This window comes from Rhipicephalus microplus, chromosome X (assembly GCF_043290135.1).
Source record: "Rhipicephalus microplus isolate Deutch F79 chromosome X, USDA_Rmic, whole genome shotgun sequence".
In the NCBI taxonomy this organism is placed as follows: Eukaryota; Metazoa; Arthropoda; class Arachnida; order Ixodida; family Ixodidae; genus Rhipicephalus; species Rhipicephalus microplus.
Window position 1 is genome coordinate 125,187,910 of NC_134710.1, and position 17,238 is coordinate 125,205,147.

The 17,238-nt window shown below is 44.4% G+C and overlaps 2 protein-coding genes across 12 annotated transcripts in view; one reads left to right on the plus strand and one right to left on the minus strand.

Annotated features, from left to right (window-relative positions):
• The window catches only part of LOC119176405 (peptide methionine sulfoxide reductase), a 39,021-nt gene extending 27,333 nt beyond the window's left edge, over positions 1-11,688 (plus strand). Inside the window, exons 2-6 of one of the 2 annotated variants that reach the window (XM_075877583.1) lie at positions 4,714-4,809; positions 6,861-7,033; positions 7,951-7,977; positions 9,224-9,478; positions 11,071-11,688. In XM_075877583.1, coding sequence (XP_075733698.1) covers positions 4,789-4,809; positions 6,861-7,033; positions 7,951-7,977; positions 9,224-9,478; positions 11,071-11,296 — 702 coding nt within the window. In that variant the 5' untranslated portion in view covers positions 4,714-4,788 and the 3' untranslated portion in view covers positions 11,297-11,688. The remainder of the gene's footprint in view (positions 1-4,713; positions 4,810-6,860; positions 7,034-7,950; positions 7,978-9,223; positions 9,479-11,070) is intronic. The other variant, XM_037427666.2, reaches the window with a different exon arrangement.
• Positions 1-17,238, minus strand: part of LOC119181551 (protein FAM210B, mitochondrial) — a 375,755-nt gene that overhangs the window by 330,856 nt on the left and 27,661 nt on the right. The window lies entirely within an intron of this gene.

The following is a 17,238-nucleotide window of genomic DNA, read 5'->3' on the forward strand; positions in this document are numbered from 1 at the left end:
GCTGGCGATGATCAGCACGAGCCGAGCGAGAGAAGCCCAGCACCCAGTACCCAAGCGGTGGCGATGTTGCTTACCAACGATGCGTTTTCTTCTTCACAATATATATATATATATTTTTTTTATTTCAACTGAGATTTATTTTCTGTACGTGCAACAGAAAAAACGAAGCAAAAGCAAAATGCTACATAGCCTGACGGAGGATTTTGCTCCGAAGTACAGTCTGGCAAAATAAAATAAAATAAAAACTAAAAATAACATGTCATACACAACTTAGCCGCAATTAGAGAACATCATTATATACAGATACAATTTGCAAATTCTGATCACACATGTAACCATCACAAATATAAAGAAAGAACAGGACAGTAAATAGTAATGAAATACCTAAAAGCATCGCAATATATACTATAGGTGAGGTAAGGAAAGCATCTGGAGACACATACATTCCTAAGCACCTTGAACAAACAATAAGCACAAAAAACAACAACAAAAGCACACAAATAGTGTACTCTAAGCAATTGGGACACAGAAAGTAATAAATAATCCAAATTTCTGTATTAAGGGTATTTAATACAATTATAAAGGAGAAATTCCTTGAACTTATTTTTGGAAGTTTTCTTATTTAGGTCAAGTACGTCCCCCAGTTTGTTGAGGAGACTCGGTATTTGATAATCAATATGTTGTTGACCATAGGTTGTTCTAGTTTTCGGTGTTCTTATACTATGTGTACGGAGATAGTACTCAGCACATCGAGAAGAATCGTACATGGGGTATAGTTTATTATTTTGGATATACAATAATAACTTATAATAATATATTTGGTTTGCTTGTAATATGAGATTTATGGAATAACGGACGTGCGCTAAGACTTTGTGGCATACCGTAATATCCCTCGAATAGTCTTAGTACCTTCTTTTGTAGTGTAAGTAATGTTTTATAGTTTTGAGCCGTCGTTGTTCCCCAACAAAAGACACAATAACTTAGCCTGAAATATATCAGTGTATAATATAACGCTTTCTTTAGCCAAAGTGGTAATAACGGACATAGTTTGTACATACATCCAACGCTTCTACTTAGATCTGCTGCCAATTTATTTATATGTTCATTCCAGGAAAGGTCTTCCTGGAACCACACACCCAAGAATTTCTGTACCTTGACTTGTTCTAAAGTCTGACCCTCAAAGGAGACACTTAGACTTATATTCCGTGACTTATTAATGGGTGCAAACAATATATATTTAGTTTTACTCGCGTTCAGCCGCAACTTGTTTAGTTTAATCCAGGAAGACAACTTATTTAGATATTTGTTTACAGACTTTTCAAGTTGAGAGATCGATGAACCAGCAATATATATATATATATATAGTCCAGTAGATCTTCCGTGAGCGGTCACAACGTGGTGTATTTCGACGTTCCGGCCTAGAGTCTGGCCTTCATCAGGATTAAAGGAACAGTTTGTTGGTGCTAAGCTTTATACAATTTCCAATCAGAGGGAAAGGAAAGAGGAAAAAGACAGTAACAAAGAAAAAAAGAAAAAGAATATAACGTGGACTCCCCTTGGGTGCCGCCCTTCCACTCTTCCTTGCACTTCCCCTTTCATCTCTCTCCCTTTTCTCCCCTTCACCTTTCTGATGTCAGCGGTCTGTGTTTGCTTTCTTTCACTAACGCATTCTTTCCTACCAGACGGCGCCTCCTGGCCCTGGCGGTTCGGTGTGGGGCAAAAAAGAGCTTTTTTAGGAAGTTCTAAGCCTTTAACTACTCGGAGCTCCGTCAACATTTCGTCGTAAAAAGAGTGGAGCCGCGTATTGCGGCAGAGGCTGGTAAGCGGGCACAATGCCAATTTCTTGCCCGCTTCTGGACTACGCGTGCAGTGGGGACCTACCGGCTGTGCACAGGTTTGCTATTGGGCATGCCATGCATGGCACCATTGATTGGGTAGTAAAATAAAACAGAAAACAGACGATAGCTGCACTTAGGAAGAGTAGTTACACTTGGAATTGTTTTGAGTCGTCCAGTGCCCTTCGCAGCTGCAGTGCCGAGAACTCAGTTACTATTTTCATTATTGCCGTTATTGTTTTCTAATGCTTTATTTGCTGCAAGTGTACCAGGATTCTCATTTATTCCTCTATCGTGGGTGTTAAATCGGTGGATAAGGTATGAGTCTCGTTGTTCACGTTCTCGATTTGATTTAAATCCCGTCTCTAAGAGCGTTCATGATAGTTTGTCGAATGCATGACACGCCCAACAGCAACCCTGTGCACAGCCGGGAGGCCCCCACTGCACGTGTAATCCAGAAGCGGGCAAGGAATTCGCATTGCGCCCGCTTGCCAGCCTCTGCCGCAATACGCGGCACCCCTCTTTCTACGACGAAATGTTGACGGGGCTCCGAGTAGTTAAAGGCTTAGAACTTCCTAAAAAAGCTCTTTTTTGCCCCACACCGAACCGCCAGGGCCAGGAGGCGCCGTCTGGTAGGGAAGAGTGCGTTAGTGAAAGGAAGCATACACAGACCGCTGACATCAGAAAGGTGAAGGGGAGAAAGGGAGATGAAGGGGGAAGTGCAAGGAAGAGTGGAAGGGGGGCACCCGAGGGGAGTCCACCTTATATTCTTTTTCTCCTTTTTTCTTTTTTACTGTCTTTTTCCTCTTTCCTTTTCCTCTTATTTGAGATTGTATAAAGCTGAGCACCAACCAACTGTACCTTTAATCCTGATGAAGGCCAGACTCTAGGCCGGAATGCCGAAATAAACAACGTTGTGACCGCTCACGGAGGATCTACAGGACTATATGCAACGCTACGGCCACTCAACCACCATGCCTGCATATATATATATATATATATATATATATATATATATATATATATATATATATATATATATATATATATATACTCAACCACCATGCTTACCTATATATAGAGAGAGAGAGAGAGAAAGACAGAGAGAGAGAGAACGGAGAAGACACCATTTTGGCCAATCACATGCACAGCAGGCAGCAGTGCCCTGTACTCCAGCCGGCACATTCAAAATAAAGTTATTTCGATAATTGGCAAGCTTATGCAAGCTAAGATAAAATTGTCATACAGGTAAAAAAGACTAAATTTTTTTTCGGTGCTTGCAGACGAAACAATGTATGTGTTCCAAATAGAACACTTCTCGTTGTGCATATACGCTACGTCGATCCCACTACTTCGAGTATTCGGGATGATTTCCCCTGCTTTGTAGCTGTTGACGACGTCAATGCGTCTATAATTTTCTGACACTCTGAAAAGGGAGCCGCTGAACCAAGGCCTGCACTTGAACGGGATGAGAGACAAAGGACGCGATGGAGCAGCGGCATGGGGCATTCAATGGTGTACAGGCACTCATCCGGAACGACTTCCCAATCGCTTTGTACACACATTGCCCATCGATTGTTTCAGTGACGCCTCAGCTGTCCAAAATATTCGACGGGCTTTTGGCACAATAAGTGAAGTGTGCATTTTCTTTCGGGTGTCACCCAAAAGGACATCTCTCCTGAAAAAAACACCCAGAAGCGTCTACAAAGTCCTTCGGCTCGCTGCGCCGATTGCGTGAAACAAGGTGGGTGAAACATCATGATTCAGTTGAATTGTTTGTAGAAGCGCTTTACGATATAGTTCGCTTCCTTGAGGAGTTTACGGACACCTTCCGTGACAAAGCAAAAGCGTCCATCGCTTATTGCCCCCATCAGCGAATCTGTTCGCCCAACTTACGTATGCCTCGCTGTTAGTGAGGCATTCTTATAGGATACACCATTAGTCTGTGTATCTGCACAGTGAATCTATTGGCATGAATGTCGCCTTGGAGCAGGTTGACTTGGTGCTGACTAAGAGAAGAGAGAAGAACTAACACGGAGACAGAATTTAACAAAATATTTTGTGTATGTGAAAACAGTACGGCGGAGTTCAGAGTAAAGTGCGAGACTCCACGGGTAGGAACGCAGAGGTAGCGGTCAAGCTATTGTAGTAGCCGATAAGTACTACACGCGAGCCTTGTTCATTCCGTACATAGATGACCTGGAATCTTCCCTCAAACGGCGCTTTGCAAACCATCACAAAACACTGCAAAGTTTGCAATTGTGTTGAAAAAGCATGCCTCCAAAGGCAAATTGGAATCTATGCAGCCAGCCTTCATTTTTTATCACCTGAGAGGTACGACGACAGCTCACATCCTTACACTGAAAGGTGAATGGGAAATCTGGAAAAACTAAATGGAAAGCCATGCAAGAGGACGAATTTCTCCGCTTTGCGACAGATGCTTTAGCTGAATGCGACAAAGCCCTCTTCCCGAACAATCACACACCCCTCAAGATATTGGCAACGTTCCCAGTGAGTACAGCTGCTGCAGAACCGACCTTCTCGACACTGAAAAGAGAGAAAACGTATTAGAAGAATCGGATGGCTGAAGAGCGGTTTAATGATATGGCCCTAATAACCATTCACTAAATACAAGTCAGTGTCGATGAAGTAACCGCTGTGTTCGTGGAGAAACCGCAACGCATGAAAATTGTAGCGTGAACAACTCTTTTCGACCAAGCTACATCTTAGTTTTTTTATTTTTATAATTTATTTTAAATTTTATTATTTTTAATTTTTATTATTTATAATAAAAAACTGTATTGGAATTTTTCGAAGTAAACGTACCAGGCACAGGCATATTTAACGAGTGTTGCCTACAATAAGAAATGCCTTTTAGTACGCAGGTAAAATTACGGTGCCTTGTCACGGATGCAAGAAGTGATCTGATCGGCGACTCGTACAGTTCCCCAGAATGGGGAGTGGCTCAGGGGCAGTAAGTAGTATACTGGAAAGCATACATTGGACTCATCAGTGCCTTTACTCCCTGCGCATTTGTCGCTCTATCTCTTTACGGGCGTAGCGATTCAACACAAGTTCGAGACCCGTTCATGCATCCTGGTCCTTATAAATGCATGCCAAATTTCAACCGAGCGTGGCGCTGGTAGCACAGAAAGGGCGGCTGTTTTACACAAGATTGTAACTTACCGTGACGAATTTTGAATGAAGGTGCATTGTTGCAGTACTGTGGAAATAGAAACATAGTCTACTTTGTACCCGCGTATCGCCTTATACCTTTTTGTGCGATGTTTCATGCATAACTTTCCCGTGCTCTGCGCAAGAAAACCGAAATTCCAATTTTTCTTTCACTGCGTACAGCGTGAAAATCAAGGGCAGACCCTGCATGCTATGCTTCTACTTGTACATCCATGGTGCATGAGGCGGAAGAGTGTTTTTGTGCTTTCTCGCCACACATCACAGGCATGGAACGAGTGGTTCACTCGTGACTTCAGATGATTGTTTTTTTTTCCAGACCTCGTGACAATATGCTGCAATGTTCTTTCATTGAAATTCCAACGCTTTCTTTTCGCCGTAAATTCCGGTCTTTTGTGCAGCAGAGCGGACGTCTTTCCAGAGCGCCCGGCGTGTTCGGTTAAGATATCGCCAGTGAAACTCAATCATGAGTAACTCAAATTATATACACACGTTTTCTTATTTTTAATGTCAATGGGTTTGCCATGCATTGTGAAGCCACACAGTTTTTCTGTACGAGCAACTTCCCTCAATTTGATAATAAAGTTCGTGGTTTTCTTATTTAGTCTGTTAATATAATTTTAGTGGCAGCAATGCATTTCCTTCGCGACGTATGTATGTGCGTACACGACAGATGCCTTGCCGTCATGTTATTTTTCAAAAATAATATCTATTATTCAAAAAAAGCAAGAAACAAACAAAAAAATACCTTGTGCATATGCACGAATCTACACATTTCAAGATATACACTGATTCCGTGGCAAAGCCTTAACAAGCCATGACACAAATCTACAATGATATATTAACGAATAAGTGCAACACGGACATTGTCATATGAAAGTTATAAAAAAGAAGTACATGGGACATTTTGTTAAGAAGTGGCTTCACGCATTCCAGACAGGCATATATAAAATTTACAAAGGCTTACAAAGAGAGTTCAACTTAAATTGAGAATGACGCAGCGAGCGATGGAAAGGAAAATGATAGGTGTAACCTTAAGAGACAAGAAGACAGCAGAGTGGATCGATCAGGGAACAGATCAGGGTTAATGATATCATAGTTAAAATCAAGAAGAAGAAATGGGCCGGGCAGGCAGGATAACCGCTGGTCATTAAGGATAACTGACTGGATTCCCAGAAAAAGCATGCGGATTAGGGGGAGACACAAAGCTAGGTGGGCAGATGAGATTAGGAAGTTTGCGAGTGTAAAGCAGCAGCAAGCACAGGACCGACTTGACTGGAGGAACATGGGAGAAGCCTTTGTGTTGCAGTGGGCGTAGTCAGGCTGCTGCTGCTGATGATGATGATAATGATCATGATGATGATGATGCAATACAGTAAACAAACACGCATTCACATGTATACGTGCCAAGATAGCCGTACACAATGCGCTTTGCGGAAGCCATTACGTAAATCAGATCACTCATATATAAGACATAACACCCACAAACTTACAGAATAATTTATTATTGACATTACCGATGAAAAATAGTTGGTGTGTAGTTTTTATGCGACTTTATAATCAGCGCATACAAAACCAACTGAGCTTTCGTCCAGATACGGTGTTTTTTTTTTTAAATATTACAAAAAGAAATACTATATACGCCGACTCGAATAGACCATATTTCACAATTGCCAACTCAATATGAAATAGCGACGTCCGCTCAAGGTTCTTGTGACCTTAAAAGTGGATGAGCTGCATTTCATACGAAAGCGCTTTTCGTCCAGAGTTTCCCGTTGGGCTTCTATTCTTTATTTTCTTTTTCATCACGATTGCAATGGTCCATTACCCCAGATCCAGCCATCCACAAGGACCCTGTACGAGCCTGATGTGCCATTCGAGAAGGCCACTTTCGGCATGGGCTGCTTCTGGAAATCCGAGTCCTTGTACGGTTGCGTCAAGGGAGTTTTGCGGACCACTGCTGCCTATGCCGGAGGTAGCAAGAAGGATCCCACCTACCGCTCACTGTAAGTGGGCTGATGCTTTCTGCGTTTGCTGTGGGACGCCTGCATGCATTATATGTCAGGCGTACAAAGCAACTCCGGATAGAACGGCTGTGTCAGGGCTGTCAGGCGAATTACTACCTTGATTTATAATCGTGGTCCACTATGTGTCTATTTCGCAGTGTGTAGATTTACACAAAAACCTGCATATGTTTGTACCTCAAATATTGCAGACAAAGTTATAATAATAGAGGAAAACAGTATCAAGTGACAACCTTCGTTTGTTGATGATGCAACTAACCCAGTTGCAGTGACTGCTATTTAAGTTTTGTTTTCACTATAGCTGAACTCATTCAAGATGCACGTGGCATAATGAATGCATCAATCACTGTAATGTTAATTGTTTTTCCGCAAGTAACAATTGAACGTAATGTCTCATATTTTCACCTTTTATGAAGCATACACTGAACACATATTTTAGCTATAGTTTGGCACTTGCATATGCGTGTCAAGTCCGCTATTACGGTGAGGCTCACTGAAGTCTAATATTGATTTTAAAAAAAGTTTTTCTCGCTTGTTTTCTTCCTATTCCTTGTCCCTTGTTCCGCTGTTGTCAGTATAATGAACCACCAACTCGGCCGAAGATTTATTCTCTGAAGTTTTTCCATCTGATAGACTGAGTGAGAGAGAGAGCCATGCTGTCGAGGCGCTGCCGTTTCAGTACAGGCTGAATAGCTTGATAAAATCACTAATGACGTTTGATGAATAACTAATGACATGTGGCTGTATACACTTCCTTTGACGATCATTGCACTTTAGCAGCTGTGCGTATACGCTGCTTGCTTGCACCAATTTGGCTGGTGCTGCCGCGCTGGCGGTGTACACGGTTTCTGCGATACTGTGCTCGGCAGAGTACCTCACTGTTGTCTGCAAAAATGCAGGAGTGCCCGGGAAGATGAGGACGACGAGTAAGTGTTTAAGTACTTTCTCGTGCCAGCTTCCAAATGGAATTCGCTTGCAAGTAATCATAGTAATCATAAAGTTGTCATGTTTACGTACATATACCTCTGCTGAAAACGAGTGGTACAGAATGGATGTATAAGAAAGAATGATAAAAATCAAACACACTTGGAGTCTACGTTAGGCGAGGCTTAGTTCAAGCTGTCCGTTTATTTGCAATGAAAAGACTCGAGCTTCTCACAATGATGATTAGGATGCGTCCAACTGTACTTAATTTCTAACTGATTGTACTCATGGGCGAACAAAAGTGGATATGGCCTTATCGGCATGCGACGCGGAAGCAGCAGAATACGACATTTCGTGATGGGTAAATGAATAAGTGGTGAATATAAAAGGTGTGTTTCAGAGGATTATGTATAGAACTATACATGTTCAGCGCATTTCTGACGAACATGTTGCCGATCAACAAACCGCACGGCTCCCGCGATCGAGGTGACCTCTAGTCGACAAGATGCCCGTTGTATACGTCATTTGTCCTGCGGACGCTCGTGATTTCCTCCTGCTTCGCGGAAAGTCTCGTCTACTTAGCAATTAATCGACGCCTTACATGGAGAACAAGGTAATCGGAAGGAAAACCTAACTGAAACAATAAATCAATTTAATCTGATAACTGATAATTTCGCAAACATATGTCTTCGTTACCACGTACAAGACAAAAACAAAGGGCAGGTAATGTTTTCAATTCGCACCAAAACCCAGAAGCTGGTACTTAAAGTCGGCGACAAATGTTTAGACTTCGCTATGCCTGAGAAAACTGAATTTTTCAACAATTCGTGACTATTTTCAATCGAACTGCACAGTGCACGTTATTTGCGCTTTTTAAAACAGGCCGAAAGTCTAACTTTAAGGCTGCTTGACGAAGCAGCGAGAATAATCAGCTTTTTCTCGCGTCTCGTGGTCTCTGAACTTTTGGCGCTGTCTACAGCAGTATGAAGTCACAAATTTCAGAATACTTGTTGCCCTCGTATTTTCATCAGGTTGGCTCAATAAATGTTTCCAAAACTCGCCATGTTAAGACTATCCGGCTCTTTTAAAATCCACTCGCAACATATATCTTGAGAAATAAAGAGCTGAGATGCTGCCCTATCGTTTATTATTCTTCTTTTTTTAATCGACGCGTGAATGTCTGTCAGCTGGTTGTACACGCTTCACGACATGCCCATGGTGGAACCTTTCCCGCCCGCTCTGTCTCAGATCCGACTACACCGAGGTGGTGCGCATCGAGTACGACCCCAGAGAGACGAGCTTCAGAGAGCTGCTGAAGCTCTTTTGGCCGAACCACGATCCGACCCGTGAACACGTCTCCAGGGAGTACATGTCCATCATCTTCTGCCACAATGATGCCCAGGAGAACGAGGCGCAGCGGTCGCTGAAGGAGAACCAAAAGAACTTCAGCGCACCCATAGTCACCAAGATCCTCAAGCTGGAACAGTACCACCTGGCTGAGCAGTGAGCATGCGCTTTTCTGCTAAAGCACATCCCCGAGGGTTTCATGGTACTCATGACGATTGGCGTGTGTTTCACATTTTGAGTCATGTATCCGTATTAAAAGTATAGGCATCGCCATGAGCGCCGGAAGGATTTTGTCTGAAGGGGGCTGGGGTTCAAAGCCGTGATGCATCACGGAAAGAGGGGGTGTGGGTGTAGCGCTGGTGTAGCTTGAATAGAGGGCAAGTACTTGTATGGCTCGAGGGGTGTAGGTGCCCCTTTTGCACCTCCCTGCCGACACCCATTGGCATCGTTTCACTACGTACTTCACAGGAAACCAGTTGTACTTTGCTACCTAGTGCGGTCATCACAAAGCTTCATCTATAGACACTTTGTGAGGCGGGGAGGGAAGGAGGGGCATTTCAATATGAGGAAGCTTTGCTACCCTAGTGCTGTCATGAAAAAGCTTCATCTATAGACACTTTGTGAGGCGGGAAGAGAAAGAGGGGCATTTCATTATGAGATGGCCTTTCAAGTAAACAAAAATACATGGTAAGTATACTCGTTTTTGATTAAAAAGAAGGAAAACTACATTGGATTCTGAAATTTTAGGGGCCAAAAACTCGATGGGGGGGTGGTGAAGGGCAAGCCGTAGCAGGGGACTTTGAAAAAAACTTTTCACATTTGTAGTTACCTAACGCACATATAAATAAGAGCACATGTGCGTTCCTCTCTTTTTTAATAACCTCGCCCGCGTTTAAGTGCAGCCACCAAAACCTGTATCAAAGACACGACCTTTAAGCAATAGGCAACACCACGTCATAGGCGTCGTTTTTTTTCGAACTGATACAAAGCTTCGACGTGTCCTGATTAGCACTACATAAAACACAGAGCGCGAGGTACAAAAGCTGAGGTTGATCACGTTTACATTAACACAGTGTCAATTTCGGTCCAGTGTGACGCAAGGGTGGCACCAGAATTTTTGGGCCGGGGGGGGGGGGGCAGCCAGGTAACTTACACGTTGCGATATGATCATGTCTGATCTAGTGGGGGGGGAGGGGTAAAGCAGGAGCAAGCAAGACTTTTAGGGGGCGGCTTGGTACCCTGAACTACCCACTGGCGCCACCCCCGGTGGGACGACGCAACGAATGTGCTCCAGATATAGCCTCGTAATAGCAAAAAAAAAAAAACTGAACTGGAATATTGCTGACAATTTTATTAAAATTCATTTTTTCTCAATTATTAGAAGTTTTTAGCGGCAGCAGCTGGCCATAAATCTCGAAACGTCAATGACAAGGGAAAAAAACGCCATATTGGCTAGCCCGTTAGGCGGCGAGAGAGACCGGTTCTCCGGTCGCCCTCGGGGGTGGCCTACGCCCAGGCCACGATTTTGCCGGAGTTATTGTAACAACGTTGCTACCACAACCGGCTCTTGAGCGTTAAAAAGCTCGAATCGTTGCGGAACACTAAAGAGGTGCCTGAGGACGGAGCAGTTTTACGCGTCTGTCGACATCCTTTGGAACACGAGCCAAGCTCGAGTCTTTAATTGAAGCCTCGCCAAAATGTAGACGCAACGAGATTTCTTCAGCGCACTGCCGTCGTTTGTTCTGCAGGCACCACCAGAAGTACCGACTCCAGCGTCAAACCGCGCTGTACAAGAGCCTGCTACAGTCCGGCATGAAGGACGTGACCCGGAGCCACGTGGCGACTCGACTCAACGGCTACGTGTCCGGCTACGGCACCATGGCCGCATTCGATGCTGAATGCAACCAGCTGGGCCTTTCCTCTGACCAGATCGACGCCGTTCGCGCCCTCATCCGAAAAGGCAGACCTCGCTGAGAGTCCCGCGAGGAGCACTCGCTACGCACGAGCAGGGGTCGCGCTCGGCTGGACACGGGATGGTTTTACTCGACATAACTATAGAACATTAGATTTTATTTTCGAATAAATTACGTCCTGTCAGACATGGCCGTATTTTTTGTATCATCAATTTGCAATTGCGTTCTATCTCCAGCTCCAAGGCTATAGGCTCGTCGCCTACAGCACTATTTGGCGGCGTGACTGTTCCGGCTAATTCACTCTGCAGATAAACTGCCTCAAACCTGTTTGAACCATTGTTATTTATGTTTGAATGTGTAAATATAGAAAGTGATGAAATACTTTTCGCGCTAAATAAAGAGGAACTACAAATTTTTTTCAACACGCGAATAAAACTTTCATGATCACATGAACATGTGCGAGTCAAATATTTCTCTGCTGCATGCAAGAAAGCGCCCGCAAGCTGGCATTAACGATTTTTCCCTCTCTCCTTCAGTTCCTGGGGCCCTCTGTATCGTCGCTGTGCGTTACTTGGTAGACCGCACACTATCGCACACAGACGCCAGTCATCCGACTATATGACAGCAAGTTATTCCATACCTACCGAGTCACTGTACGCATATGCACACACTTCTTCAGTCGTCTAGTAAACTGAGCAATCACTGTTTTTATTCCGTCCAGTAAGCCCTGCCACGTATTTCTTCTTTCAGGAATGATGCCAGCAGAAGGGTAACATTCTCCAAAAGCAAACAAGGTTAAAACACACTACATACGTTTCCCGGCTCCTTACCTCCCTGGACCCTTTGTTGTTAACGAAACGCCAACATTGCTGTGTCACCATTGAGCACAAAAATACACAAAAAGATGCGCTAAGTCGAAGATCAGGCGCTCGTCCGAGGTCGTACGTCCCGCCGAGTTGCACTTGTCGGTGGTCCTGCAGGCGTATTCGCCCCAACTCTGGTGAAAAGGCCCACTGGTCATCGCGAGAAGAGTGAGTACGCATGCATAACCGCGAGGAACTTCTCCTGTAGCGGCGTGCCAACATCCTCCAAGTTGCACTTGCTATGGTCCCTAGAATATGCTTGGGACCATACACGTGCGGTGCCACTTTTCATCTGATAGCGTTAAACGGCTCGTTTCGCAGATAAGTTTTGGCGTCGGCGTTGGCTGCCCACGCGTGCGCTTAGCAGCTCATCAGCGCATGTTTTTTTGACGCGGCACTGCGACCTCTCCAAGGTAGATACAACTGGTAGTGAATGCTCTATAGAAGCCCATGCGTTCGAAAAATGGCAGCTGATAAGCTGGACGGATGAATGGTTGCTATCAGCGTCCCCTTTATAACGGAGCGGTTACGTGTGCCACCAGGCTCGCAAGAAAACAAAGACGAAAATAAATCTTTCTTTTCATGTTGGCCTGATGCTTTATGTACTTCAATTAAATCGATCTTATTATAACAAAGAAAAATATAAATGTGTTCCATCTATTTCTGCCCTTTATCTTTACTTTTCTGCCACTATAATACTCTAACCGTCACATACTTGCTTCTATCGCGGACGTGTTCAGCCAGCGCCTCCTCTATTCGCTGGTTCACCTTTCCACGTTTGTCCCTGAAACCTAAAGCCACTTGTATACGCTTGTATACCTACACGTATACCATGGGTGGATATCGCCGCATTCAGTCAGAACATGTTTCATTGTTTCCTTAACTCCCCCACAGCATGTACACTCTCGTCATTTATGAAAGGGAACACGCGAACACCCAAACGTGTGGTCTGCGCTCTGATGGATGGATGGATGGATGAATGGACGGACGAACGGACGGACGGATTCGGCTGTTCCCTTTATATTGGGCGGTGGCTCACGCTACCTAGTCATAAAGTTAAGTACTATCACTGTGTGTTTAAGGATTGAATTTCACTCGCACCTCGATTGTAGCCACCAATCAGTTAGCCTCCTCCTGGTTATTTCTACCCGTTTAAAGTCTATTTTGTCTTCACTGTCTCTAAACCCCAATGTTTTGAAAAATTCGGCGCCATTAGGTTCGACTATAGGGTGGAGCCCTTTAAATAACATTATCAAATGTTCAGCCGTTTCCTCCTCAACTCCACACGCACTACATGCCGTGTCTGTGCCTTCGTATTTTGCTCGGTACGTCTTGGTCCGCAATACTCCCGTTCTAGCCTCGAAGAGCAGAGAACTACCCCAACAGTTATCGTAGATCGTTTCACTTGCAATTTCCTGCCTAAAAGTTTGGTAGATCTCCAGTGATGATTTCGTAATTATTCCCATGTTCCACATGTCCCTCTCCGTTTCCTTCACCTTCTTCTTAACCGATGTTTCCTATTGACTCGGTATTCTGCTGTTGTCTAAAGACTAATTTCGAGTTCGTTTCCTCCATTTAGTATCGGCATTCTTCATGTACAAGGAACTGAAAACGCTTCTCTTCCGTTTTTCTCAATCGCTCCTCAAATTCTATCTTGCTGCTAGCTTCCCTGCACTCAAACTATGTCCATCCCATGTCTCCTTGCACCCCCTGATTTGGGGTATTCCCGTGTGCTCCTAAAGCAAGACTACCTATGCCACGTTGTTTAATTTGCTGCATTGCTGTGGCGGCTGCCTACAGCACCATCAACCGACAGCAAAAGAAAACACCTTCGCTTTCAGTGTCATCTGTTGCCAAAAAAAATAATAATGAGTTATGGCCAGTAGACAAGTGCTGCTAGATTGCATTCTCTCTCTGCTCAGACCTCCAGTGCGCAGTCCACTGCCAACATATCAAACATTGTGCGCGACCAAGGCGCAAGCTGCAGTAATCGCCCGATATTGCTCGCTGCTCGAGCAGCGAGAGAACGTAATCTATCAGCGCTTGCCTACCGACCATGACCCGTTATCTTGTTTGGCCATAGATGACGCCAAAAAGGAACGTGGTTTCTTCACTTGTCGGTTGATGGTATTGTAAGCAGCCGCCTCAGAGCGCAGGCCACGCGTTCGCGTGTTCCCTTTCATAATGGACGACAGTGTACATTGTTCTTCTTTACTGAATCTTGCTTCATAACTACGCATTATAAGACAACCTGACCTCGCTTCGAACAGTAACCCGCTTCCCTTTCAATTATCAAAAAACCTATCCCGCCTTATTTCGCTCTTGCCCTTTCGGTAGTTACTGACAGCCAGCTTATTTTCTTTCGCTGACCTCCAATAAATTCTCACCGCCTCTCTGACTTTTCACTTAATGCTTTTTGCTGCCGTGTCGCCCACACTTCCAGTCGTATATTTACTGGTGAGCCTCCTTGTTCTTTCAAGTGCGAAGCATTTCTTAGCGAACTTCAGCGACTTTTAGCGTATATATATATATATATATATATATATATATATATATATGTATATATATATATATATATTTATATATATACATAAGGAAAGAAGTATATACCTAAGGGCTTTGAGCGTATATATATATACTTTTAGTTGATTGATTGATTGATTGATATGTGGGGTTTAACGTCCCAAAATCACCATATGATTATGAGAGACGTGGTCTAGTGGCTAAGGTACTCGGCTGCTGACCCACAGGTCGCGGGATCAAATCCCGGCTGTAGCGGCTGCATCTCTGATGGAGGCGGAAATAATGTAGACCCGTCTACTCAGATTTGGGTGCCCGTTAAAGAACCCCAGGTGGTCGAAATATCCGGAGCCCTCCACTACAGCGTCTCTCATAATCATATGGTGATTTGGGACGTTAAACCTCACATATCAATCATCAATGTGCTAGGAACATTTGAATGAATGATACTGTATTGTGGGGCCTTAAATGGAAGACATGCTTATGTTATGCTTATGTTTGCTGCACCCATTGGGTGACCCAAATGACATCCTTAGCTTGTCCGTAACTTTTGTCAAGGGCTTGTTCGCGAGCCACGCGGCGAGCGATGTGATGCTGAGGGTGCACATTGCGGGGCAAGGGTTTGACTATTCTAGAGGCATGAATGTGTCTTGGAATGGCCAGGCAGGTTGGTTGATCAGCGGGTATGCTTAAGGGAGGCGAGAATATGGTGGCCAGTGGCGCTAGACCGGAGTCTTAAATAATGTGCCTAAATATGTGCCTCATCTATAGCCCAGATAGGGTATTGTGCATGCACGGTTAAAAAAAATTGAGTGTGCTTGTGCTACGAAGAAGGCTCAGGGCTGCCTTAGTTGCAAGGCGAGTCATGGCATTCACGCGTTCATTTTCTGTGCGGTTCAGCCTAAGATACGGGGTGGCATATAGAATGTGGCTATAGTGTGAAAGCATGCACAACTTTCATGTTGTCCACTTCATCCAAACCCTTGTGCATAGAAGATACGCGGCGTAAAAGCTGCAATACCGATTGCGTAGAAGCCTTGAGTGTTTTGAGGGTGCGGTAATTCCGTCCGGAATTCTGCAAGTAAAGGCCAAGGATTCGCAGTGTGGGCGTGAGGAGGATAGCGGTTCCTCATAGTGTGATTTCGATGAGCGAGTTAGCGGCTAATTTAGGTCTCATAAAAAGGAGCGCGGATTTAGAGGGGGAGCATTCGAGCCCAATAGATGACGTGCGAGCTGAGAAGGTGTCGGCTGCTAATTGGAGAGTTTCTTCTATTTGTGCGTCAGAAGCATATGTACTCCATGTCATTATATCATCCACGTACAAGGTGTGCTTTAGGTGTGGGATGAGAGTTTGTGGGCTAAGGGAATGAAAGCAATATTAAAGATGAAGGGGGAGAGGACCGCACCTTGAGGAGTTCCAACATCGCCAAGCGTATAGGAGGCCGTGCTCAGGTTATCAATGTACAAGGAGGCAGTGCGCACAGAGAGAAAGGCGCAGACATAGTTATGAGTTCTGAGGCCTTTAGCTTTAGTATGGGGGGGAATTGTGTCGTCAAGCATGTCAGGAGTAAATTGGAGCGGGGCATCTTGCGCAGAAAGATGCGCACAAAATTCTAACATACTGTGGGGGACAAGTTCATTTTCTTCCATGTACATCATCAGCCTAGCAAGGATTATGTGCTCGAAGACCTTGGCAAGACAGGATGTTAATGAAATAGGACGAATATTGTCGATGGTGATGAGTTTGTGAGGTTTGTGGATAAATATGATTTTCGTGTATTTCGAGGAGGCAGGGAGGATACCAGCTTCTCAACAAATATTAAAGTAGTTCACTAGATCAGATATGGAAGTATCATCAAAATTTCAAATGGCAGTGTTAGTAATTTGATCTTCACCGGGCACTGTATTACGTAATTTTAGTAAGGCTGCGCGAAATTTTGCAATAAGGGCATCAAGCTGGGGTTTGGATCTGCCAGTGTATTCGTGTGGTGTTTGGTAGGACGACCTGGTGGGGCATAGGTGCACTTCACCTGTGCAAGGAAGGCATCGGTGTCCTGCCGATGGTTATGAGTGAGGCGGCGAACGCTAAGACGCGACTGGTTTTTAGATTGGGTGTGGTCTAGCATGTGGCGCAACATATGTAAAGCACGGGTTGTGGGGAAATTTCCGTGGAGATTCTCAAAAATTTGAGCCCAGTTAGCTTGGCAAAGGGTTGTGCTGTGCTGTTCTATTAACGTTTGAAGCTGTGCAAGTTTGATTTTTTTGTTTCTGGTTGTGCTTTTGAACTTTCCACCTTTGCGTAATATTATTATGAGCTTCCAAGAGATGGACGAGCTTACTGTCGGTAACGGGGATTTTCGTGGTTGTATCTAGCGTTTGGGTATTATGGTGAATGTCCTCCTGTAACTGCATAACCCAGGAGTCAAAGTCTAAGGGGGCTATGTTGGCCGCGATTGCCTGAATTTGCAGAGCTGGTCCCACTTAACTCGCCTAACGGTAAATTTACGCCAAGGTTGTTGAAAATTCACTGCAATGCCAATTAGGTGGTGGTCACTGCCCAATGTCATTTGCGTTCTTTCCCACTGCAAATCGGTGATATTTCTGCCAAGCGTGAGGTCAG